The sequence below is a fragment of the Papaver somniferum genome, unplaced genomic scaffold, assembly GCF_003573695.1.
Source record: "Papaver somniferum cultivar HN1 unplaced genomic scaffold, ASM357369v1 unplaced-scaffold_18, whole genome shotgun sequence".
In the NCBI taxonomy this organism is placed as follows: Eukaryota; Viridiplantae; Streptophyta; class Magnoliopsida; order Ranunculales; family Papaveraceae; genus Papaver; species Papaver somniferum.
This window is the reverse complement of record NW_020627707.1, coordinates 8,369,068-8,395,256: the sequence shown is the minus strand read 5'-3', so window position 1 is coordinate 8,395,256 and position 26,189 is coordinate 8,369,068. Positions and strand designations below refer to the sequence as shown.

At 34.8% G+C, this 26,189-nt stretch overlaps 2 protein-coding genes across 6 annotated transcripts; both read left to right on the top strand.

The window, feature by feature from the left end:
* The first annotated feature begins 11,732 nt into the window (after nucleotides 1-11,732).
* On the top strand, nucleotides 11,733-14,305 carry LOC113337882. 4 transcript variants are annotated; one of them, XR_003354476.1, is made up of 6 exons: nucleotides 11,733-11,810; nucleotides 12,331-12,490; nucleotides 12,591-13,061; nucleotides 13,186-13,504; nucleotides 13,591-13,764; nucleotides 13,881-14,305. XR_003354476.1 is itself a non-coding variant. In XM_026583437.1 (5 exons), exons 3-5 carry the CDS (start codon nucleotides 13,439-13,441, stop codon nucleotides 14,037-14,039), a joined length of 399 nt encoding a protein of 132 aa, XP_026439222.1. In that variant the 5' UTR covers nucleotides 12,267-12,490; nucleotides 12,591-13,061; nucleotides 13,186-13,438; the 3' UTR covers nucleotides 14,040-14,305. The 4 variants fall into 4 exon arrangements, 1 of the variants encoding a protein (XP_026439222.1); XR_003354474.1 differs by having other exon boundaries at nucleotides 11,743-12,230; XR_003354475.1 differs by having other exon boundaries at nucleotides 11,743-12,236.
* A 754-nt stretch (nucleotides 14,306-15,059) lies between these two features.
* LOC113337909 (protein DETOXIFICATION 33-like) lies at nucleotides 15,060-25,930 on the top strand. 2 transcript variants are annotated; one of them, XM_026583453.1, is made up of 8 exons: nucleotides 15,060-15,430; nucleotides 15,528-16,063; nucleotides 24,372-24,458; nucleotides 24,579-24,635; nucleotides 24,804-25,042; nucleotides 25,140-25,267; nucleotides 25,503-25,589; nucleotides 25,679-25,930. In XM_026583453.1, exons 1-8 carry the CDS (start codon nucleotides 15,173-15,175, stop codon nucleotides 25,682-25,684), a joined length of 1,398 nt encoding a protein of 465 aa, XP_026439238.1. In that variant the 5' UTR covers nucleotides 15,060-15,172; the 3' UTR covers nucleotides 25,685-25,930. The 2 variants fall into 2 exon arrangements, with proteins under 2 accessions (XP_026439238.1, XP_026439239.1); XM_026583454.1 differs by lacking the exon at nucleotides 24,579-24,635.
* The last annotated feature ends 259 nt before the right edge of the window (nucleotides 25,931-26,189 follow it).

Below are 26,189 nucleotides of genomic sequence, written 5' to 3'. Positions count from 1 at the left end.
CTCGTTAAGTGAAAGATCTGCAACTTCATTTCTAATGATACCCCACATTCTACTTTCTCCTTTCGTATAATTTTCACTTTTTCATGAAAGGAGACGAAAATTACTATGAACAAACATTAAATCCTGAGTTTGTTGGGAATAATAATATATATGCTCTAATTATTATATTATATATAAGAAGTATCCGTTCTTAGAGTATCCGAGCGGTATCCCAGATTATCCCCTACCCTTTTCGTACTTAATATAAAAAATGATACTTTCAATGGAGTATCTGATATATATCCCCAAGTATCCTAAGTATCTGACATTGCTACAGCGTCCGATACGGATATGTCATCGGATTTATTCCTTGCTTCATAAATTACAATTGTGGAAGCTCAGAATTCTACAATAACCTGTTTAAATCTGTTTAAATTTTGGTTCGAGTAACGTTATGTATTTAAATAGATAGTTTCTTCTTGTGGTGGATAGGATAACTAGAAAAAGAAGAATCGATATTTTCTTGTTTGCAGACCTTTCATGAGATGATTTTTTTTTTATTAGAATTGATAATAGATTAGAGCCTGCTATTATCTAATGTAATGCAACTTTCCTTCCCTTTTTGTCAGAAAAAGAAGTTATAGAAAAACCTGTAGATTAAAGAAGATAAAAAGAGGTTAATTCCAATAATTTATTGATTTGTCTCCGCTTCGAAATCATAACTTAAAATGTGATATAGGCTCAACTTCCCTAATAAAATTATTAAAGAATCCACAAGATAGCAAACTCATAATAGAATCTAGGAATTAAAAACTAGGTGGCTTACATTTGTAACGAATAATAGTATGACAATTTATACTATTCGTGGAGACGTACTTGCCTGATCAAACAAACAGGGTCTTTTTAAATTTAGACAGTGGGATGGATAGTACCCTGAAATTTCTGAAGATAATGGATGAGACGATGACGACCACGGGCGTATCCTTTATTTCTTCAGTGTCCAAGTTACGACTTAGCTTAGTGGTTGCCTCATCCTATACAGTTATCTTAACATTGTTTCCGCTGGAAAAAAGATAGGGTGTAAGTCAAAAGCAAGACTATGTACAGGTAAGCTGTTACTTTTGTAACTTGAAAAATGCAAAGCATGAGAGTTACAAATACCTAAGGTCTTGGAGCGTGAACTCGTGCATCATGCAAGTCTGACCATTGGCTCTCTTCATTTCTTGCAGATTTGTCAGACTACACACCCATGGGAAAAAAAGGTATCAGATAACATAAAAAAGTGGGTATATGTTACACCAGACACTAATCAATAATTGAGTGGCTACACATTAAAGATTACTAGTGAGGTAGGTGTTCACCAAACGCCATTCCAGATCTTCGTATTTGGAAAAAGTGAACTTGTGATGAGGGATTTCGACTGAAGTGCGGTGTTCATTGTGATCTGGCCGAAATATCTTTTTATCACCAAGAGTGGCGAACCTGTTCAGGGAATATATTCCACCAAGCGTAGCAATGGATCGAATTTCCAAAGGAGCTTCTTTGGTACTACGCCATGCAGTTCATTCCCCTGTGTCAGGCACAAATTTTATTTGATGAAGTCAGATGCCAGATTGTAATAAACATATGGTTGTTACCCTAAAATCAAACATAAGTATAATTCACTACAGCCAGTGAATGACGATAATTTGAACATGGAATTTCAAAATATAGAACAGAATATTTCCAACGGTTATTGCATGTAGGGGGAAATACCTATCTAACTTCAAATTTTTAGTATGTACCAAAGATTTTAGATATATTTGATTCAATGTACAGAAATCTATATACTAAAAATATGATATGTTCAGTACGACATTAGAGATGAGACTACAGGACAAACATATTTCAGATACAAATTCAGATGCTTACACTGTCATCGAGCATGAAAGACGTCCAGGATGGTGACCTCGTTGGTACCCATGAAATCTAGTACATTCCAATTTCTTGATATTCGAACGCGAGTCATCCATTTTGTGCCTTCTTCGGTGTCACCAATATGAAAGAAGGTTTTATAGGTGTTTGCCTAACGTCCAGAAGGGCATCTGGGGATCCATTTGAATATAATGAAAGAGTATGGACTGCATAAAATTGGAAACAAATAGTCAGCAAAAGTATCACTAATGGCATAAATATACACAGCAGGGACATCACAAATTATTTTGAAAGCAAAAATATTGTCAAATTAATGTCACAAAATATATGTTGTGTCTATTGTCATATTAATTTTGTCTTCATGTAAATTCGAAATCTACAGCAGCTAGAGATAAACTTCGACAACAATTTTATTACTAACATCCTATTTTAGTCGGTGTTATGCCTAGGGCTGCACATACCCGACCCAACCCGTACCCGACCAAAAATACCCGCACCCGACCCAACCCGCCGAGGCATGGGTCGACTATGGGTGAGGCACGCCAGAACCCACCTATTGTGGGTCGGTTGCGGGTAGAAACTTCCGTCACCCGAACCGACCCACGCACCCGCCCAAAACTAACGTAGGATTCCTGACCCTTAGATCTAACCTAGGATGAATTATCAGAGCCGTTGAATTGATGTATAAAAGTAAAAGACCTCTAACCTAATCACATTTTACTTCTCTTCTCTTCCACGGCCTCTTCTGAGTCTTCTCTCCTTCTCAGACAGACTCCAATCTCCATCCAAGTCTCCAACTCCATTCTTTTTTCTTCGCTCAGTCTCAGATTCACTTTGTGGATCATCGGCATCACCATAAGCAAACCAATAACGGAAGGTAAGATTAGGAACCGTTGTAAACTTGTAATTTTTTGATGATGTGATTTCTTGTAATTTTCAATTTAGGGTTTATCTGTTTAGGGTGTTGTTTTTTAATTTCAGTTTGGAATGAATTGGTATGATGTTTATGTGTTTAGGCAGCGCTCAATTTATCTGAATCTAATACCCTTTATTTTATTTTTCCATGTTAGGGTTTGTCAAGATTGAAGAACTGAAGTTCAGTTCATTGGAGCTTGAAGAAGAACTGGTCAGAGTTGGTTTAAGAAGAACTAAGAAGGTATATCCAACTATGAAATTGTTTTGATTATTTAGGTTCCTTTTATATGTCCTTTCCATTTTATGGTTTGTTGATTATCTGAATCTAATATTTTTTTTTATTCCATGGTAGGGTTTGTCAAGATTGAAGAACTGAAGTTCAGTTCATTAGAGTTTGAAGAAGAACTAATCAGAGTTGGTTTAGGAAAACTAAGAAGGTATATCCAACTGTTTTGCTTATTTTGGTTCCTTTTTATATTGTTTAGGTGAAGTTTGATAGAATCTCATTGAGCATGATAAAAATGGTCCTAGCGGTGAATCGCAAAAGCTACTTGTAGCTCATTCTCTCTTTGTTGAGAGGATGTTTCTGTCGTTAACATAAGGCCTTCGGCAACCCTACCGCTAGGACTCAGTTGAAGCTACATGTTAGAATTAAATTGGTGTACTTCAATAAATTTTGTATAATCTCTTAACTTAGAAGTTTTTATAAATTGTATGGTCTGAACTTAAGAATTTTTATAAGTTTGTATGGACTGAACTTAGAAATGTTGTATAATTTCTGAACTTAGAGATTTTTATAAGTTTATATGGACTGAACTTAATAATTTTTGTAAGTCTGATATTTGATTTTGCACACCGACATATTTAGCTTGAAATTGTCTAATCTCTTTGTGTTTAACTCTTAATATCAAGATGTGTATATATTTTAATGTGATAAATGATTTCATGAAGATTTGTAAATCTAGGCAGCCAAATAAGTTATAATTACCATCATAAATCAAGCCTTGAATTGATTACCTAGCAAGTTCTAATTGATTTTTTAGAGTAGCCTATAACTGTTTGTGAAAATTACCTAGTCAATTAGAATTTTGAAACTTAAAATACAGTCTATAAATGCCGTGTGGACCTCGTTGATTCATGCATTTTCAATTTAGGGTTTAACTTGTTTGTATATATGATAATATCAGGGAGAAGTCTTAATGTGGAGTGTGGACCTCGTTGTTAATATTTATGTGTTTTTAGAGGTGTTATTCTTCTAAGCTGCAACTGCAACAATGAGTATTTGGAATTACTCATTTATGTTCAGAAGAATCAGAACCAGTAGTTTGATTTTAAATTTTAAATCAATCTCAGTTCTTTAGTACAACCTAGTTAATTTATTTGGTATTTGAACTAAGTCATGAGTATTTTGTTCAATTCAGTATGGTGTTAGTACTTTCAATTGTTGCAAATATTCAATTGAGTATGGTGTTAGTATGGTGTTTGATTTTAATGTGTTTTACCGATGTAACTTGTTTCTTTTGTGCAGGTTACCATGGTTGAAATCTCAGAAGATGATTCTGCTTCTAATCTTCCAATTATACATGGAGTGGCATCACAAATGGGACCTCCCCCTCCACGTCCACCGCGTCCTGGACAAGTGCATGGACCATCAGCAGGGACAGGGAGTACCGCTGGCTCATCTACACCAGCTTCTGAACCTTCACATGCTTGTGCTGCAGGTGAAACATTAGATAATAATCCTAATGCTGGTGTGAAGAGATCAAAGGTATGGGATCACTATGATATTTATGAAAATGGTGAGAGAGCGAAATGTAAATATTGCAAAAAGGCTAATTACAAGATTGGTAAGAAAAATTTGGATGGTAAGAAACATGGGACTTCTAATCTCCAACATCATTTGGATAAGTGTCAGAAGTATAAGAATGAAATGAATGAGGCTAGAGCTGACGGACAACAAACACTTGACTTCCAGCCTTGCAAGCTTGGAGAGGAACCACAGTTGGTTGGGGTGTCTTTTTCTCAAGATGCGTGCAGGAGAGCGCTGATTAGATTTATCGTTACCGATGAAATGGCTTTTAGAATTGTTGAAGGTGAAGGTTTTATAGCTTTTTGTAAGTATCTTGAGCCTCGATTTAAGCTTCCAAGTCGTATGAAAATATACCGTGATGTGTGCAAGATGTTTTTGACAGAGAAGGCTAATCTGAAAAGTTATTTCAAAGCAAACAAGATAAGAGTGTGCCTTACTACTGAAACTTGGACGTCATCGCAGAATTACAATTATATGGTAGTGACTGCGCATTTCATTGATCATCACTGGAAACTACATAAAAGAATTATCTGTTTTTGCTTGATTGATAGCCATGAAGGTACAAATATTGGAGAGGCTTTGGCGAAATGTTTGCTAGACTGGGGACTTGAAAAGGTTTTCACTGTGACGCTTGATAATGCGTATGCAAATAAAGTTGTTGTTGACTATTTGAGGAAGAGAGTTCAGAGTTGGGGTTCTGCATTACTAGGAGCTAAACATTTACATGTTCGATGTGCGGCTCACGTACTTGCACTTGTTGTGAAGGACGGTATGAAGAAGTATCATACATCACTTCTCAGGATCAGGGCAGTGGTAAAATATGTCACGAAATCTCCCGCAAGATATAAAAGGTTTACGGAGGCTGCTGAGTCGGAAAGAATAGATTGCAAAAAGGGTCTGATATTAGATGTGAGAACGCGGTGGAATTCTACTTACTTAATTCTTGTTGCTGCTGATAAGGCATTTTGTGAAGAGTTTTGCTTTGATATTCCAGTACCAGATAATATTATGGGTGATGGTGATGACACTGTTGATCTTGATGCTGATTATGATCTGGAATCAGACAATGAAGAAGAACTTGATACTACTGAAGAAGAAGATTCTGCTGCTGTCAGGAAAGCCAAGAAAAAAACAGGCCAAAAGTGCATGCTCCTGAACGATACGATTGGTGCAACGCGAGAGTTCTGATTAAGTTTCTACACGTATTTTATGAAGCAACTGTTGCATTTTCAGCTTCTACTTATGTTACTTCTCATTCTTTCTTATTGGAACTTGGCACTGTTCGTCAAGAATTAGAAGAATGGAAAAATACACATGAGGACCCTTTCTTAAGCCACATGGGTGCTGTAATGTTGCTCAAGTACAACAAATATTGGGGAACATACCGAAAGATGAATTCGTTGATGTTAATGGCTGTACTTCTTGATCCACGAGAGAAAGAACATGGATTATTTGTGACTGTTGAAGATTTAATTGTGCATTATGACCCAGCAATGAAGAAAAAACTTGTAGAAAAATGGGTTGAAGAAGTTCTGAAAAATTTTGTGGAGCTGTTTGCAGCTTATAAAGCAGAAAATGTTAGATGTGCAGTATATTCATCAGAATCTATGGGAGAGACTAATTCTACTTCTACTCAAAGTTCTTCGAGTTTTGGAAGTACTATTTCTAGCAAGGCCAAGTATATGGCGGGAAGGAATAAACGAAAGCATCAATTGAGTAATGTGGAGGACAATGGGAGATCTGAGGTAGAAAGGTACTTGGCTGAACCGATCTACACACCCACAAATGAAAATGCTACTTTTGATATATTACAATGGTGGAAGGTAAATGCTGCGAGGTTTGACATTTTGCCACTTATGGCTAAAGATATATTTGTTATTCCCGTTTCTTCCGTTGCTTCAGAATCAACATTTAGTACCGGAAAAAGAATTTTGGATCCTTTTCGAAGATCCTTAAAGCCCAATACACTTGAGGCCTTAATTTTGTTACAAAATTGGTTACGAACACCAATAGACATGGATTCATCTACCCTTGGAGTCGAGGAGGAGGAGATTGATATTGTTGAGTCTGGTATGTCTAAATTTTCCTCGGCTCTATTGTTGTTCATGACACCGTGAGTTTTACTGCAGCATTTTTATTACATGAAAGTACATGGTTTACTAAACATAATGCATGCCATGTGAATAGATTAACTGCCCTGTTATGTTAGTAATCTATAACAAAAATCTTTTGAAATCCGAAGATCACTCATAGTTATCTCTATATCAACATGTCAGAGGCATTGTCACAATGTCGTGTACCTCATATCAATTGGATTTCTTAAATTCAGTTATCTGTTTGATGTTTGTTATACTGTTTTCTATGGTTTGAGAATCTTGAAATTTGGCTTTTCAAATTTTGCTTTGATCTGTGTATTGTATGTTATCTTGATGTTCTTAGTATTAGGATATTTTATATGTTCTTATAGTTGAATTTGGATGTTGAGATTATGATGAAGCTGAGTTTTTTTGCATAGGTCAGGGCAATCATTTTTTGCATCTGAGTTTTTCAAGTTAACGACCTAAAAACAGGGTTGTGAAGCTTTATGTTTGGACATTATGTTATTGAGGTCTTTTGGTTATTGGGGTCCTTTGGTAGTGAAGCTTTATGTCATGTCTGTCTAAACTTTGTGTTCTATATTGAGGTCGTTAATGTTCAATTTATGGTATTGTGCTTGTATTAGTATCTAGATGGATAATGCTCAGATTAGGTGGTGTACTGATTAGAGAATTTTTGGGTTTTTTCACTTCAAGACTTCGAATAGCAGGCAGGACATCTAGCTATCCTATATTTAGAACGTTGCTGTAAGAGAAGTACAATAAAATTGTAAAGAACGCGTAGCTACCGTGTACTATTTCATCTAATTACAGTGACTGTCCGGTGTACTGACGGGCAGTTTGTGTTGGTACTTGCTGTTGTTATGGATGGATAAACTAAAATGTTCATTTCGCTTGCAGAGCTATTTTACTTGTTTCAAGAAATTCATCTACCCTTTCATTCATTCTAATTGTTCATTTCGCTTGCAGAGCTATTCAGTTTCACTGACCTTGCTGCTTCTTCTATCTTCATAGACTCATAGATGATTGATTCCTATTGGCTTAGACAAGGTAATGACGCCAAGGGTCATTGTCAGTAGCTTGATCTTTATGAGTTCATCTTTGTTACTGTAACTAATTTACAGACTTCGTTTTATTTCAGGCTTTCAGCCATTCGGAGGTAAAACATCCACAAACTTGCAGGCTTGCAGCGACTCGCTGTTGGTCGCTTTATATGATATTAGGCTTTAGTATAGTAGGCAATACTCAATAGTAATGCACTCTTTTATCTTTTGAGATTTGAACAATTGAACTCTGTTCCTTTTTATTGTTAGCTTTATCAACTTTGTTATACACTTATACTGATATACAGTTATACTCAATAACTCTGTTCCTTGTTAATGTAATGTCATTTTATTTTATGGTGGGTAACCCACCACCCACCCGACCAAACCCGCCGTCACAATGGGTCGGGTGAAAACCGACCCATTGTGTTGTTGGGTCGGTTGCGGGTGAAAACTTCTGTTACCCGCCATCAGTGGGTCGGGTGGTGGGTGAGGCCAAAACCGACCCAAACCGACCCATGTGCAGCCCTAGTTATGCCAAATCTGTCTTGGAACATCACAAATTTGTCTCTGCATGTGGGTATGAAAGCAAAAATTTAGTGCGAAATGAATAAACATCAATCCTATAAGTAGAATAGCAAAATTATATTGTAAATTAATTATTCCAACTCTGTTCAATAGATATTTTTTCACTGCAGCAGGTTTAGCAGGTTCTTCATCAGAACTTTCATTAGAGCTACTTTTCTTTTTTGAAGCAGGCTTTGCAGCAGGTTTAGCTTCCTGATGGAATGAGCAGTGGAAATAAAATTCAGTAAAACATCATATCAATCAGATTAGGTTATTATCAATCTGTGGTAATACGTACAAATAGATTTGTTTTATAGATAGTTATTTTTTTATCACAGTCTTGATTTAGTTTTTATTCTGATTGCATTTATTCTATTTTTTTTATAACTATGTATGTTCTATTATTTTGTAGGATTGTTGAAATTTACAGACGTATTTGTTCATCCAAGCTAAGTTATGGGGAAACCCTAATAGCCACTCATGAAACGATCTCTCAATTCAGGTGATTTTTGTATTCAACTCACTGATTTTTGTACACACTTTTGTCACCGTATTTGGCAACCACGACACCAGTCCTATATACAAAACATTCACCATTTAGTGTATATATATATACTGAAAGAAACATAACAATGTTTTTAATCAAATAAATTTGGTTATTGTTAACTGAAGTTCTCACCTGACTTTAGTTTGTCTGAGACTACGGCGAGCGGTAGGCTTAACCGAAAGCTTGGTTCCGGTGATTGAGCTTCCTCCGAGACCTTTAACGAAGGTAGGTTGTACAACAACTAAGGTTGCAAGAGAAGCCATTGGTGTTGCTGCTGTATTCACTAAAATGTTTTTCTTCTTCTCTGAATTCTGTGGTGTAAGGTTTACTTGGGAGTCAGAAGTGAGTTTTTAGTAGAAGTGTGTTTGGATTTTAGTTTTGATTATTTGTGGGAGGGAAAGGAGTATCTATTGGAAGAATCAAGGAAACAACATTCAGGAGATGACAAGTGGATTTCATTTGGATAAGCCTATCCTTTCCTCATCTCTCATTCGTTTACTTTTCTATTCTGAAATGATCTCTCATTCGGCTAGTTCTATCTCTCAATTCAGATGACCTATGTAGGTGTTTATGTACTTGGTAAGTACTTTAAAAAATAATGATGTCACCTAGGATTTTAGAAGCTCTCGACAAGAAATACCTTTCCAGTGGTGGTCGGATAATCAAAATTTAATATGACGTGGAAGTTTGAGTTTGGATGAGAGTATGGTTTTTTGGAGACTTTCATCCATACCCATGTCATCAATTTATTATTATTATTTTAATTTATTTTTTATATTTTGTTTTTATAAATAAGCGACAAGTATATCCAAATAGATATGGATACAACTACCACTGGAGATGCTTATCAAAAAAAGATTTGTATATGGATTTTATGTTGTTAAATACCTTTTCTTCGGTCTCCATGTATGCTAAATACTCATACTCCATTGAAGATGCTCTAAGGTTTCACTCAAAATCTGAATACTCCCTCCATCCCCAATATAAAGACAGAGATTTAGATTTTGGCTGCCTCGTAGGATAGGCAGAACTCCATTTTCAAGATGAGTTTTTCCATATAATATTACCCTCATTTATTATACCTAAGTATCATTACAATTAAGTTCTTGTCTCAGTTATTGAAAATTGGATAAAGAAACATGAAAGTGAATGGATATGTATAAAATAAAAAAAGCTTCTTATTCGAAGAGGAACATACTTCTCCATCTATATAATAGGGACGGATGAAGAATTAAAATACAAAAAAGCATCCTTTAAGTTACCGAGAAGATTTAGGTTACCAAGAATAATTTACCAGAAATTACTATGGAAGATTTTGGGTTACAAATAATTACCCGTGTGACTCAAACTCTACACACGACTCACAGGTTAATTCGTGACATAAATGGCTAAATCTATAGATGACCGGATGAACTTCATGATCCAAATGTCGGTAGTTTAACACAATAGCGGTGACTTATTTTTTCTATAAAACTATGAAAATTTTGGTGGACTAAAGTGCATATTTATACCGTTCTTAAAAAATTTGGGACTAGATATAAGTTATTCTGCCTTTGGTTTCGAATGTGGTTTAACCTAAAATCTTCCATAGCCATTTGTAATCTATTTGACGACAAATTATTCTTGGTAAATTATTCTAGTAAATTATTACCCAGAAAATGTATACTCTACTCCCAGAAAACGTAATTAAATTTTTTTTTTGGTAAAAATGAAAAACGAAAAAAGCTAAATGGTCCCGTTTAGGAGCGATAAACAAAATGCTACGCGGCTGGGGACTAATGGGGCGCTGAACCCTTAGATTCTCTCCCGATTCCGCATTTGCACACCAAGTCCACGACTCAGATTAATTAGATGGTCACACGTGTACGGCGTACACTGGCCCAGTCCCCACAATATCTATATTTGCCGTCTACAAATAGTGACTTTTACGAGACTTGAATTTGTAAAAAAAAAAGGGAATCACACTAGTAGCGTAACAGTAAAGATTTAATATCAAAAAGAGAGAGAGTAAGAGCAAGAATCAAGAAAAGCAAGAGACTGAGTAAGAAGAAACGATCATGTCGTCGTCGTCGTTAAATTCTTTGAAGATAGAAAACATAGAGGATTCTCAATTTGACAATGGTTCATCTAGGCGAGTCAGTCTCGGATTCAGTTCTTCCATCTGGCCATTCTCTCAAGCTCATGTTCTTTACACTCAAAACTACGGGTTATGCATGGATTGGCTTCAAAAAACCCACCAAGAATCAAAAACAAGTCTCATAGGGTTTGACTGTAAGGTAACTCCACAAACAGAAATTTATCGCTTTCTCATTGACGACAAGTTTCTTGTTTTTCACAACACTTTACTCCTCGGCAGAACTTTGCCCAGTCTTGAGATTTTCTTGTTTGAGAATGATATACAATTTGTAACCACTAATGGTTCGTCTACTGCCGTGAGGACAAGGTTTGTCAGAAAGAAAGGCTTGAATGAAAAAAAAGCATTGCCAACATGTAAAACAAATGAGCCCAAAGTGGCTGCATTAAGATCTTTAATGAGATGTAACACAGGATTAAGAAGCGCAGAAGTTGATGAATGGTCTCTGAAGGAGATATTGAAACCGATGCTATTGTTAATGGCACTTGTAATCAGTTAAGGGGCTATGAAGACATATGGTGGCACAGCGAAGAAGATGGGATGGCGATCAAAATTTTAGTTTTAGTATGTTTAAATTTTTTTACAGTTAGAGTTTTTTTACTGCACGGAATTGTGAATTTCAGTTGTTAAAGAGTGTGGTTATATGGGCAAGAATGTAAAATCCGTTTTGAAGATAATGAATAAAGTGATTGTTTGTGTTTCAGTGTCCGTTTTTGTCAAAAAATTTGTTTCAGAAACCTGAAGATTGTTTGAAAATGGAAACCCTAATCATGAGTTGTTATTCTTGCAAATCTTCTAATCGGAGGTAATTTATTCATTTTCTTGGTTGTTTTACAGATTCTAGGGTTTTTTCTTTGCGGATTTTAGATTGATTTATCGTTTGATTTCTTGTGAATTTTCCCTCTACATTTCTTGTTCAATTTTCATTACGTTTTTTTTTTTTTTCATTCTGAGACAGTTTGATTGATCTTTAATTTCTTGTAATTTTCCGCTACTCTTATATCTATTGATTATCATCACAGTTTAGTTTATTTCGAATTAGATACCTAGAATCTTGTTTCACTAGGAAATGGGTTCTTGAAGCTCACTACTGAGCTAATTGCGACTAATTGATCCTTTTTGTCGAGGATAAAATAATGAATCAAGAAATCAGATCTGTTGTTGTTTTAACCGATTCATTAGTATTTATGCAAATTGCAGAGAAAAACTGAAATTCCATCTCAAGGTAAGTGTAAGTTAATCTTAGTATTTCATTCTTCGGGTTCTGTTACTCAAGCTATGATCATTATCTGCATTGATTCTGACCAATTCTAATATGTATCCAGTTTAATTGAAGACGGTTCGAGTGAAATTCCAATTGATTAAGATGTGTCAGTTTGGTCAAGAAGTTCTCGTCGTTGGTGATGATCCGATCCTTGGTGATTGGGATCCTTCAATTGCAATACCATTAAAATGGTCTAAAGGACACTTCTGGACCCTGAACTTGTAAGAATGGATTCAATGAGACTAACATATGTTCTTGTTTTTATGTTAATTAATATTGTATTGCAAATTTTGATATAATATTGTTCAATCTCTTTTGTAGGATTTGCCTATTAATAAGTCATTCCGGATCAAGTTCATACTCAAAGATCCAATAGGAAAGGTCATATGGCAACCGGACACTGGAACACTGTAGGGCTGCATCTGATCACTGAAGAAGAGCCACTGGCCGACTCAAACACGAAGGAACCCATCGCTCATCCAATCAGTAGTGTTGTAGAAATCAGCCAGCCAGAAGAAGAACAAAATGTTGCAGGGGATGGTGTGACTAGTACTGGCCGCTTTGCAACTGATAAGAATTTCGGCAAACTTGAGAGATGAGGATACTTTGCTTGAACGTAAAGCAGCTGAGCCTGTTCTTGTACCTCGATCAATTGCATTACTGATAGTAATTGTCAAACAAGGTTTTCCGCCAGTGTTCAACAGCAGCAACAATGTCAAAAGAGCAGCAGCTGAGAGCAGAAGAATTGCTAATTGTGCCAAAGCTGAAACTAAAGACAACAACAAGTCTGAGGTAATAATTATTTCCCTGTAACATTTTTGTCTTTCCTGAGGTAATGTCAAAAGGTCAATCCACTTTCTTAGTTCTATGTTTTTTACCCTCCCTCGCATGTTTCTTTTTCTTGTATCCTATATAGGCCATAACGCAGAATCAGAAGAAGGAAGAACCAGGTAAACCTGACGAAGAACAAGTTGGTGTTGGTGATGATAAAGACTGCCAATCAACTAAGGTAGACTTGAGTCAGTATACAGATAAAGAATTAGAGCGTTTGTCAAGAATTCACTTTGGTGGATCATTTTCGCGCGACTTCCTCGAAGATCTTGGTTTTGATCCTAAAGAATTTGAATCAACTTCAGTAGTTAAAGAATAGAAGAAACAATACCATTAAAATGGTATCAACTTCAGATGCAATACCATTAAAATGGTCTCATGGACACCTTTTGACAGTTGAACGCGTAAGAATGGATTCAATGAGACTTTTTATGTTGTTTGATATTGGATTGCAAATTTGGGTATAATTGGTCAATCTTTTTCTTTATAGGATGTGCCAATTGATAAAGCGGTAACAACTGCCAAAGAAGGCCTTCGGCAAGTGTTCAAGAGCAACAACAACGTCAAAAGAGCAGCAGCCGATAGCAAAAGTAACGCCAATGACCTCGAAGTTGCTATCGCCTTTTGTCAAATAATCCACTTTCAATGTGCTATAATATTTGAGGTAATTATTCTTTTCCCGTAATTTTTTTTTGTCAAACAATCCACTTTCAATGTTCTATAATATTTGTTCCCACTCTCCTGTTTTTATACTTTGCATTTTACTTATATCCTATATAGGCCATAACCCAGAATCAGAAGAAGGAAGAACCAAGTAAATGCACTACCCAACAAGAAGCAACAAGGAGGATGTCTGATGAACATAACAAACCTGACAAAGAACAAGTTGGCGTTGATGATGAAAAAGACTGCCAATGCAGAGTTGACAGAAGTCCTTGATTTCCCTTCAGCAGAAGATGAATCCTTGATAGCAAAACGGAACTGGGCCTGGTTTGATGGCTCAACTAGTCTCGAACATCTCCTTAGATACTATCGATGGCAACTTTGTGAGATACAGTAGTAATCAGTCACATGCCGATTGGTTTTTTCAGTTGCAGATAGTTCATCGGTTACTCGTATAACTGAATTGTAACCTTTGGTTTTTACTGGTATAATACAATGATAGACCTGCGGTAATTTTTGGTAATTGTTATTTAACATTTGAACCATACAAATTCCCTTGATCGCATTGACTGCAGACAACAAAATCTATAAACCTCGATTTACCTGTTTACTTAGACTCACAGAATCATTAGTAAGATTATCTTTGCCTTCAGTGAAACCATTAAAGTGTAACTACTCCAAGTGAAGTTGAGATAAGGTAGAGAAACCCAAGTAGTTTTCCATCTTTTGGAGAGAACACTAGTTTGGACTGCATATTTCATATCAATGAAAGAGAGAATGTGATGTATTGGTTATCCGGTAAACTGCTGATTCTGTCTTGTCTAATTTCTTCCATGGGTTACCTCTGGGTTCTTACTTAGTTTTGAGAATATCTACGATCATGTGTTGCTTGTTTTTCTTTCTTAAAAACCCTAAAGAGAGGAAGATAAAGTACCTGCTGGCTGCTGGAGGATTTAGTTGGGCACCAACAAAAAGGCTAGCATTGTTAAAGGTTGTGGTGAAGCCCCTGTGTCCAGTTTCTGAAGAATTTATAATGGCAGCCCACAGGATTTTCTATTGAATTTTTCCTTGAAAAGACTTGCAGCTGAGATCTTAGCAGTTGGGTTATACAGATTACGTTGAAAACACCGCTAAGATCTCAGCTGCAAGTCTTTTCAAGGAATAAAAAATACAAGGGAAAACACCTTAATGTACCGCTCATAATAACGGGACATGTTTCTTTTGAATTACCAGTAAGAAAACATAATTTAATACCCCTGCCTAAGAAGTCCAATGAGAAAAAGTTGGAGCTTAAATTAAGGGTCTTTCCTTGTTCTTCTTCACGGAGAAGAACTAAGAAGCTTCATTTCTCTGCAAAAGTGGGTCATCAAAAACACGTAAGCCTCAAAATTTGAGAGATAGATTTTGCGATGGATAAAAGAATTTCAGACCATTCAACTCCTCTCTTAACAAACAAGGATGAAATTCCTCCAGTAACCTTCGTTAGAAAATTATGGGAAGAAAATAAAATGGTATGGCACATAGCTGGACCATCCATTTTAATTTCAATCTTTCAATACTCTATGGCTTTCGTTACTCAAACTTTGATTGGTCATATTGGCACTCTTGAACTTGCTGCTGTTGGTCTTCAAAACTTAGTCGTCTCTGGTATAAGCTTTGGGGTCATGGTATATTCCTCTCTCTCTCACACACTCGATCTGGTTTCCTGTTTTCCTTTTCTCTATCCCTTCCGTAACCGAGTAATCTTTTATTTATTGTACCCAGCTAGGGATGGCAACAGCCTTGGAAACATTATGTGGACAAGCGTATGGAGCAGGGAAAATGAGAATGTTAGGGATTTACTTACAAAGATCATGGCTGATTTTACTTGGAACATCAATACCACTAACCTTAATCTCTATATTTGCAACACCATTATTATCATTGTTAGACCAAAATAGGGATATTGCAGAAGTGGCCGGTACATATTCAATATGGATGATACCCCAATTGTTTATGTATGCATTGAATTTTCCGATGCAAAGATTTTTACAAGCTCAAAGTAAAGTATGGGCAATGGCATGTATTTCATTCCGGGTGTTAGCATTTCATATACCATTAAGTTGGTTTTGCATCATGAAATGGGGTTTAGCCGGAGCAGCTGGTTCTTTAAATCTTGCATGGGTGTTACTTGTGATTCTTCAGTACGCTTATATTGCCTCGGGACACTGCAAAGATTCTTGGAGTGGGTTTTCATGGTTGGATTTTTATGATTTGCTTGGATTCCTTCGGTTGTCTTTGGCTTCAGCCGTCATGCTCTGGTTAGTATTCAGTCTCTTGTTAGCTATTCCATTAGTTTGTTTCAGTTGTCGTACAGTTTCTGGTTTGCCGGGTTTATCTCCTGTCTATCGCGAAGGCCATTATTTATTATCTCATCTATATATCGTTTATACGTCATGGTTTGAGGAGACATACGCTCAGAACATGAGAATGTTTGTGTATACCATCATTTTTCACCTATGTTAGCTATTCCATTTTAGTGTGTTTACAACAACTTGACTGTCACATAGACATCTCACATCTAAGAGTTTGATTAAATAAACGTTACTGTTTTATTTTTACCGCTGCAACAACACTTTCAAGCTCAAAGTAGGTTGAATGTCGCACCTAACTAATATTCAAGAATCAAAATGGTTCAACTTCCCCAACTGTCATTAAACAGTATAGTCAAGTCATACAACAAGACAACAACAAGAAGTTATTGAATCATCCTTTTCTTATTTTATACTAATACTTCAAGAATATTAGAAGAAAATTTTAATAAATATTAGAGTTTCCATGAAAAAGAAATTTAAAACTAAAACTCCCTTAGTTTCATAAAAGTTGTGATCTTCATTTTAAAACGAGCTTTTTAATAAAGTAGATAACTTTTCGACCTATATTTAAGAAACTTTTTTTCGAATCATTATATAAAGTGGCCGAATTTGACCATTTCCGTCCCGTTTTAATGCCCACCTGTCAGTTATCCAATCAGTTTAAAAGTCGTATAAGTCCCTTGAATCGACTGAATGGTTCAGTGTTGGATTAGTGACCTATTCAAAGCCAGCTCGGTAAAGAATAAAACGGGTTGCTGGTAAAACCCTGTTCATCTTCTTCCCAACTATTCATCACCATTGTCGATTGTCGACTGGGATATGGTCATATAACTATCTGCTTCAACTAGTTCTAATCAAAACATAGAGTAGACAGACTGATGGCATCGCGGATTGAAATTTCAAGAACAAGCAACAATTAAACCATTGATTAATCAACCATTAACAAACACTTGAAAATTAACCATCAAGTCCTGGTTATGATTCCCAGTAACAAACAATTGAGAAATTCAAGCTATACAAACAAACTCGCATCCTAAAAAATCTGATACAAAGGATCTGGAATTTCAAGAATATTTAGAAACCAATACAAATTTTACATATTTCTCAAGAACCCTAAATTTTTATTAAAAAAAAAATAGCATCAATACATGCAATTGTACTTGATTGGTGCCTACCCATACCTTAAATTATCACCAATAAATGATTGAACAGATTAATTTGAAGAACTCCAATTTTTTGTGATAGCCTCTTATTTTTCCATCACATGTTCATTATTCTCGGAGAAGATGAAGTATTAGAAGAGAAATCAACTGCTATGGAAGCGGCAAAAGATCAGGCTGTGGTAATCTAATCGATCTGAACAGTAGGAAAGACAACAGAACATGGAGGAGGTTAGATTTTTTTTTCATGGCTTTTCTGGTAAGAAAGGTGAACGGCAGTTTTCATGGTTTTTTTTCCTTCTGTTAATAGTCAAGGTTTGTAAACATAAGTTGCGAAGGACATGTTAGTAACTTCAACATGATTAGTTGACCAAATCAATGTGGTGGACTAATCTAGTGGGCCCAGAGGTGAAATCTAGCGGAAAGGCCATTTTATAAATGATTTAAATTTTGTGGCGGGTTTATAAATTATATGGTAGGAAGTTGGTCAGTTTATTAGTTTTCCCTTTTAAAATTTAGCTTTACAAAAGTTGATGTTTATCGTAAAATGATACAATATTTCTAAAATTATCATTTGATAGTCATGTTAATATTTGTTAAATAATTGTTTAAAAATGTTTTCCAACAATGTAAAATTTACTCATATCCGCATCATAATTTGAAAGATCTGTTATTTTTAAATTTTACTATTTTATTATCATATAAGGATATAGTTGAAAAAAAAGTAAAACATTACCTTAAAATGCCCCCAAATTAATAGCTGATATTCTAATTGCTTCAGGAAAAGAAAAATAAACTAAAAATGCCCTAGTTCTTTTGAAATATCTAAAATGCCGCATTCATTAGTTTTTTTTTTCCGCCGGTGTCCATTAAAATGATCAAATGTTTGTTGACAGAATCAATTTCTCGTTAGATGAGATTTTAATTGGTGGTGTATTACTTTAGTATCCTCTAATTAAATCAACGCTCAAGATTGACCGATGAATTCTTATTGTGAATAAAAAGTGTCAAAGAGAGATAAAACCCATATGAGTTTCATATCTTTCGACATTATCTCAAAATACCAGAATATTGGGTTAGGGATGCCACCAAAGAGAGATTATCATTTTAAGTCAGAGCAGATTTCTTCATTAACAATCTTGTGAGGGAAATCAATTTTGCAGCAGCTCCACGTGTTGAGAGAAAAAATTATATACATCATATTTATAATGCTAAACATAAAGTATGGTTGGTATGGTTCAAACCAATTTCAGTGATTGGGTTTTTCGTATGGGAATCATGTTTTGAAAGGTGGGTTAACATTAGGAAAGATTACCGAGAATATCGTTACTGATGATGGTATTATTGTTTTTCCAATCACTGACGACTTCCCTTTAGAATTCTGGGATATCAGGTAAAAGTACCAAAGTTGTAGAAAGAAGTTAGATCCTAATGGTATAGGTGCTGATTACTTGATTATTTAGTTGGTTGTAACAAGTTATAATAGTAAGTAGTATTATCGTAAGACTTCTGAAATCTATGGTGATTCAAACAAAAATTTCATTAAAGGAACTAAATCATGTCCGAGGCCGGGACTATATCAATGGTAGAGCCATCTAATATAGAGGATGGGTGATTAACACTCCTAGTATTAATTAGATTTATCTATTAATTAGTTTTGCATAATATATATAAGGGGAGTGCCTTCTTAATTAAGATTACTGTAAGAAGATTTTTCCTTCTTATCTATAGAGCTTCAATCACTCCATTAGTGCAAGAAAAGATGCTCAACAGTTTCTTCTTGTTCACCACAAAAGCTGCATAAAGGATTTACATTTTCAATTATCTCATATAGTTTAGAATTAGTTGATAGTGCATTTTGTAAACATTGATTCCAGAAGAAAATTTTCAATTCTTTGTGATATTCCTAGATTCCACAAAGATTAATTACAGAAAGATTCATTTAATTTGTTATATAAAGATCTAACAGTAAATTCGCCAGATATCGTCAATATCCATATTAGTTTATTTTATTCAGATTGTTGAGATTCTATAGAAAAATATTTATCTTATAAATTTTCACTGCTATATTTTCAGGAAACATAACATTGACGAGAGTAACATTCCATCAGATTGTATAGATATAGATTTATCTTTAGTGGACTGGACCAATCAGATCCACAAGTGTTAGAGAGTTATTTGCTGAATTGCGGTATAAGATAACTTACTTTCCTATTCCTGATATCCAATTATCTTCCTAAATACAGATACTTATCCCATTACCCACTTTCCAAATATTATTATTATTATCTACAAGTTTCAAATCTTTACTTACGCATTTCCAAATCCAAGAGTTTTTATCAGAAATTTGGCCGTCAAAGCTGATTTGTTTTAAAATACATGGATCTTAGAGAGTTTGCCCAGAAGGAGTCTACTTCATTTATTAACCTCTAGGCTACCTTAACTAAGGTATCCAAGTTAACCTTATTAGCATCTCTGAATCCAAATCCACCTTTGTTAATTGGATTACAAAGGTCTGAACAAGGTTTGTGGTAGAATACTTTAGCATTTGGTTATATCCCTACCAAAATTATCTTCGTATCAAACTTATTTTATGTTTAATATTTTTTGGAATAACAAAGTATCCCATCTGAAATATTAGGATGCTAGCTAATAACATCGATTTGTTCAATACCATTTTACTTGTTTGAGGCAACACCTTACTTTTCCATCCTTGAATTCTTTGTTCCATGTTTTCTACAATTGTTTCAAAAGTTTTTATTTTCGATCTTTCTATGAAGAGTGGAGCACCTAAATAAGAAATTTTCAGATTTATGTGGTTAATTTTTAAGAGTTTATTAAACATCATCCTTTGATGTTTTATGTGAATTTTTGAGTCCTGTTAATAGGAGGGAAAAATGGATTTGAGGAGAGATTAAAGGGAGGGAAGTAAAATTTTAGAGGAGGGATTGACTAATTTATAAAGTACTAAAATGTCTATAATATTCTTTTCTCCCTAACGACCAAACCTAAAATCAATTACACTCCCATTGTTTTTTATAAACCCTATTTTTCTAATTAACTTGATCCCATCAATACTGGGAGATCCTAATACCAAGCAAGTTGCGATACATGAGTATTCTTTATTTCCATGTAAATCATGTTTTAGTTTACTTAGAATCATGATATATATCATCTTGCATTTCTTCATGAGTTCCATCGTATGCTTAGACCAATAAAAATTATGAACTGAAAGAAGGGAGCAGAAAATGTAAACAACGTAGATCAGATTCTCGATTGAAAATGCGATTTGGGGATAAAGCAGATTTAATCCACCTGTGCACTGTTTCTCCCGTGTTGAATGAGCATATAACGAGGCTAAAACTTATGAAAAGATGCTTGTTCTCAAAACTGTTGGTACCTACTAACAAATCAATAAGTGAAAGTTTGAATCACATTTAATCAACTCCAGTGTTGTTTTTTTCGATGCAGATCATGCAAGAAAGTAGAGATCATAATAAGAATAGGTTCGGGATTTATTAAAAACTTAAATCCTTTTCAACATTTTGACTACAACCAGGAAGTGACCGGAACTTGTCAAATTTCTTTCCCTCTTTGAATCCGCTATTTCCCTCCTATTAACAAGACTCGAACTTTTTAACAAAAGAAAATTCCAGATTTATCAAACTTAATCAAATGACCTGAAGCCCTATTGGACATTTGTATAGTGTTAAACAAATTTTTATATTCTATTAAATCACCTCTAAAAAATAAATAATGTTACTTTTCTGGGCTATTTTGATTCATGTAATTTCTTATTTTTCGTGAGATACTGGAAGTCTAGAAAAAATTTCCATGCAAATGATTAAAAGATAAGGAGGTAGGGGATCACCTGACGAAGACCCTTGGAAGGATGAAAAGAAGTACCTAGTACTCCATTAAGCTAAACGGAAAATAAAGTTTGCAGAGATACATTGTTCAATCAGAAGAACAAGAATCAAAATTAAATCCAAAAGCTTGAAGAGTTTTAAGCAAGAAATTCAGTCAACTCTACTAAAGGCTTTAAACATGTCTATCTTTACTCTTAGACCTCATATTCTAGATTTTTTGTATTTGAATGTATGTATTATTTCAGAGGCCAATGTACTATTATCAGATTTGTCTAGATAACATAAAAATGGATGAAAATGGTGAACTATTTGTATCCAATAATGCAGTTTAATCTGTCGGGTAGAATTTTAGCTACCAGTTTGTACAAAGTGTTACAAAGACCAACTGGTATAAACTGACTATGATCTTTAGGTTGTTTAACTTTAGGGATAAGAAAGAGATGGGTTTTATTGATTTCAGGATGCATTAGTTTGGTTTGAAAGAAATTCTGAATTGTCAAGACATAACGCAACACTTCCAACTAGAGGAGGGATCTGTTGTTAATGTTGACAACCTGTTTCTTGATCTAATGGTCAACATCCATTGTTAGATATCCTCATATAAGAGAATTTCAATGGATAATAATATGTCTTATACAAAAATCTGCAAAAATGTTATGTGTATTCATCTCAAATTTTTTGGTGTCCAGACCCGTATTATATTAGTGCATAATTTGAATCAACTATCCACTGGCACCTTATTAGCCACCTTTTAGTTGTGGGTGTATTCTATGACCTTATTTTGTTGAGTTGGGCTTTGGATTGTAGGTATCTTAGTGTAGCATTATTAGTATGGGGAAATTAGGGGGAGACCCAAAAAAAATAATACTCTCGTTCTCAGATCCACAATTAATTTTGTATACCGTGACACCCATAATTATATGAAGTTATTATATGAATCAATACATAACTGGTTATGCATACTACCTTTTCAGGCATAACTCGTTATGCATACTATCTTTTTCAGGGGTATAATTGGCAGCGCAATTTGGACATAACATATCTAAAAATCCGCGCCTTAGAATTTTACAAATTTTATACCGTTGGATTTTTTTTTAAAAGAGCTACGCAACGAGTACAAACAAGAATATCAAATTTTTGTTTTTAACGAAAAAATCGGAGGTGATCCTCATTTTAGGGATTTTTTTTGAAAACTTGATACTTAACCATTATGCAGTCACCAAAAACGATGCATAACACATTCTGCAGACGCATAACGAATTATGCAACCATTTTTTCGACTGCATAACAAGTTATGTATCTGCATAACAAAGTTATGCATATATAACAAGTTATGTAACCATTGTTTTGGTTGATTTTAGCCGTACATATAAAAAATTGATGCATAATGTAGTATGCATCCATATTTACGGATGCAATATCAGGTTATGCATCTATTTTCTCGATGCATAATGCATTATGTAGCCATATTTTCGGACACATAACAGGTTATGCAGGTTTTCTGGACTGCATAACAAGTTATGCAACAAATTTTGTAGATGCATAACAGGTTATGCATCCATTTTCACGAATGCATAACATGTTATGCAGACAGTTTCTCGACTAAATGACATGTTATGCAGTCATAACCACATCATCATCTTCTTTCATGTTTCTTTAACTCCCAATTATTTCCTCTAAAGCTTTAGCCATATTTCCTCGAAAGCTTCAATTATTTTTCTCCAAAAAACTATGCTTGAAAAAATTACAAAAAAATACGTGGTTGAAATTAGTGATTCAAACAACTTTGGCTGGGTTGCTTTAAATTCAATTGGAAGGTCTGGTGGCATGTTAATACTATGGAATTTGGATATGTTTGAAGTGGTTTCAGCTTTTGAAGGTACATTTTCACTAGCTGTTGAAGGATTTTTCAAAGATGATGGATTTTTATGATACCTCACAAATGTTTATGGACCTAATCGTTACACCGATAGAGATGATTACTGCGAAGAATTGTGAGCAGTCAGGGGAATGTGGCATGCGATTCCATGGGCATTAGGTGGAGATTTTAATGTGGTGATACGGGGGGCATATTGGTCCCGTTACTCACTACTTAATTTCACCATGATCAGAAATAACAAAATGATTAACAAAAAAAAAGGGAAGATACAACTACGATCATGTTAGAATCTTTTCTTAGTAGAAAGAATGAGGTACATATGCTCCCAATATATCGTTTAAAAGCTCATACAGATGGAGGACTGTTCTTCCGCAAGACCATGAAGTAGTAAGTCTTCGAGTTCATAAAAATAATTAATGAGTTAATGATTGATGCATGTCTGGAGCTCGAGCTCTCCTTGTTCATTGGGATCAGTTGCAGAGTAATGGAGTATTGAAGAACCCACTAAATAGGGTAGTTACCAATACAGATCGGGAGAGAATTTCTTTGGGTATGTTTTATATACCAAATGTCAATAAAGAAATTGAAACTGTTGCTGCATTAATCAGCGAGAGTAATTGAACATGTCCTGAATTCAACAAATTTGAAATTAATCGATTATCATAAAGAATCAGATCTGTGCCCATCATAATCTTCCCCTGAGAAGCAACTACGAATTAAAAACAGAATCGAACATTCAATCACCTCGCAAAATATTTTTCCTCGTTCATTCTATTCTACGATCTCACCTAATCTTCCTCTCGTCTTTCTCTACTCCGGTCTTTATTTTGGATCTGAATGAAACGAAGAAAGGAAACGATATGTTAGCCACTAAAAGGAAAACAAATTTCCGAAGAAATATAATTTTCCAAAAATATGGGTCTTGCTATAATTATTTCCCCATATATGGGTGCGCCCATGAGTTTTTGTGGACGTGGGTTTCATAGTAAGGAAATGTATAAGAACGGGTCTCCATGTAGTTTTCACTATTAGTATTGTTTTTTGTGTTTTGGTTCAGACCACTCCATGTGATCAATTTATTTGTATCCTTGTTCTTTTTTAAATCAAATTATTCAATTTGCCAATAAAAAACGATACTAGCGCTAGTATCTCGAATGTAATTTTCCAGACGTGTCAATGCAATGGAAAAATCAGAATCATGGGAAAAGACTTACCTATTTCTGACCTTTAGTTGAGGCAGTCAAGTAGTTTAAAGACCAGCCAAACATAACCAAAGTCATCACCTTTTGTTCGAACTACGTACATGTACTATGTTTTTGTTGCTCTAATAGATTTTATTTTTACAGCTTGGAATATTGGTATTTGATGAACTTGATTGTACTTGCGGGATTACTTAAAAATGCTAAAATCGAAGTTGATGCTGCCTCCATTTGGTATGTGCTTTAACTGCTTAAATAAAATCATATTATTTGTATTTGTCTTGATTATAATGTCGAGCTTGTGATTTCTTAAGAAGACAACATTGTTGAATGGTTTATCTTTCTAGTTCATAGTATGAATATTGAAGGATGGATATTCATGGTACCGCTAGGTTTTATTGCTGCCGTCAGGTATTCATTTGTTCATACTAATAAAACATCCTATCTTATTTATTAGCCTATAAAGTTATTCAGTTTCGGTAACTTGATTGTCTCAATTGTATATGCTAATAATGATCTTAAAGTTTTTTTTGATACTTATGAGTTATCTGTTCTCTAATCTGATTTGTATTATATCAGTGTAAGGGTCTCGAACGAATTGGGAGCCGGAAATGCAGCAGCTGCAAAATTCTCTGTTTGGGTTACAGTCTCAATTGCTTTAGTCACACAAATTGCTTTTGCTCTCCTAATTTTTTTCACAAGAAACAACTTTCCGAAACTATTTACAAATAACAAGGATGTTATGAAACACGTTAGTGAGTTAGCTGAGTTTTTATGTGTGACAATCTTCCTGAGCAGCATCCAACCCATTTTATCAGGTTCGTACGAACAGTTAAATGGATAAACAATTGGATGACTATGAGTTGGCATTTGAAGGAAGGCATATTTACAATTTTAGTATATTTGATGTATCAGAATCAACAGGCATGGCCGTCGGAGCTGGTTGGCAAGGTTCTGTGGCCTATATAAACATCGCAACCTACTATCTTATTGGGTTGCCCGCTGGTATATATATGGGACTCATATTGGATTATGGTCTAGAGGTAAGCCTCATAGTCTATTTACGGGAAGATCTAAAAGTCAGGATATTAATCCTGGATGCTATCTTTCCTTTGTCCTTCAAATACTAACATGAAACATCGAATTACATTGAAAAACTGATACTCTTGCCTGTAGTTGTCTTGTTTGAAAAGTGTTGCAGATTTCACTCATGTTGGAATATCTCTGGTCTTAGATTTATCTCTATCATTTCATTGAATTTAATTTATATGAATGAAGGGACTTTGGGGTGGCGTAATAGTTGGAGTTGGTCTTCAAACAATCATTCTGTTGATAATGGCTTGGCGTACGGACTGGGACAAAGAGGTGAGTTTTTTTTTTTTGATGTTCGATTCTTTTAATTTCCCTCGTTTGTTTATTGTTGAAATTTTCACGTTGTTGAGTTTGTTTTTCAGATATAATCATTGAAAGAGAGAATTACAGATGTCGTAGGTTCAGATGAGGAAGACACGCAGTTCCGTCGAAACATTATTTTTTGAGCTACTTTCTGTTTCTTTATTTTTTACTGTTACTTTTTGCTTTAATTATAGCTAGAAGATTTCCCTGCTTTTCCACTTATTTATCATGGTGATTATTCATGAAAATCAACTTGAATATGTAAACTTACGCATTAGTATGTTCAATATATTCTGATACTAGGGTTTAATTTCTAAGATTTCTTATCCACTCCCGATGTACTATGCTGATAATTAGTTTATATTTTGATCAGTTTTTCCGCTAAGTGCGGTTTGCTGTTTTCCAAGAACATAAAAGTGTAGGCGAAGAAGAGTAGTGTCCCCTCGAGGGCTCCATGAGTACAAAAATCTCAACTCTCTATACTAATCGAACATGAAACTTCATGACAAAGGAGGAATTCTTGGTCTTCATTACATTTTGATACTTTGAATAAAATTGAAGTTGTTGGGA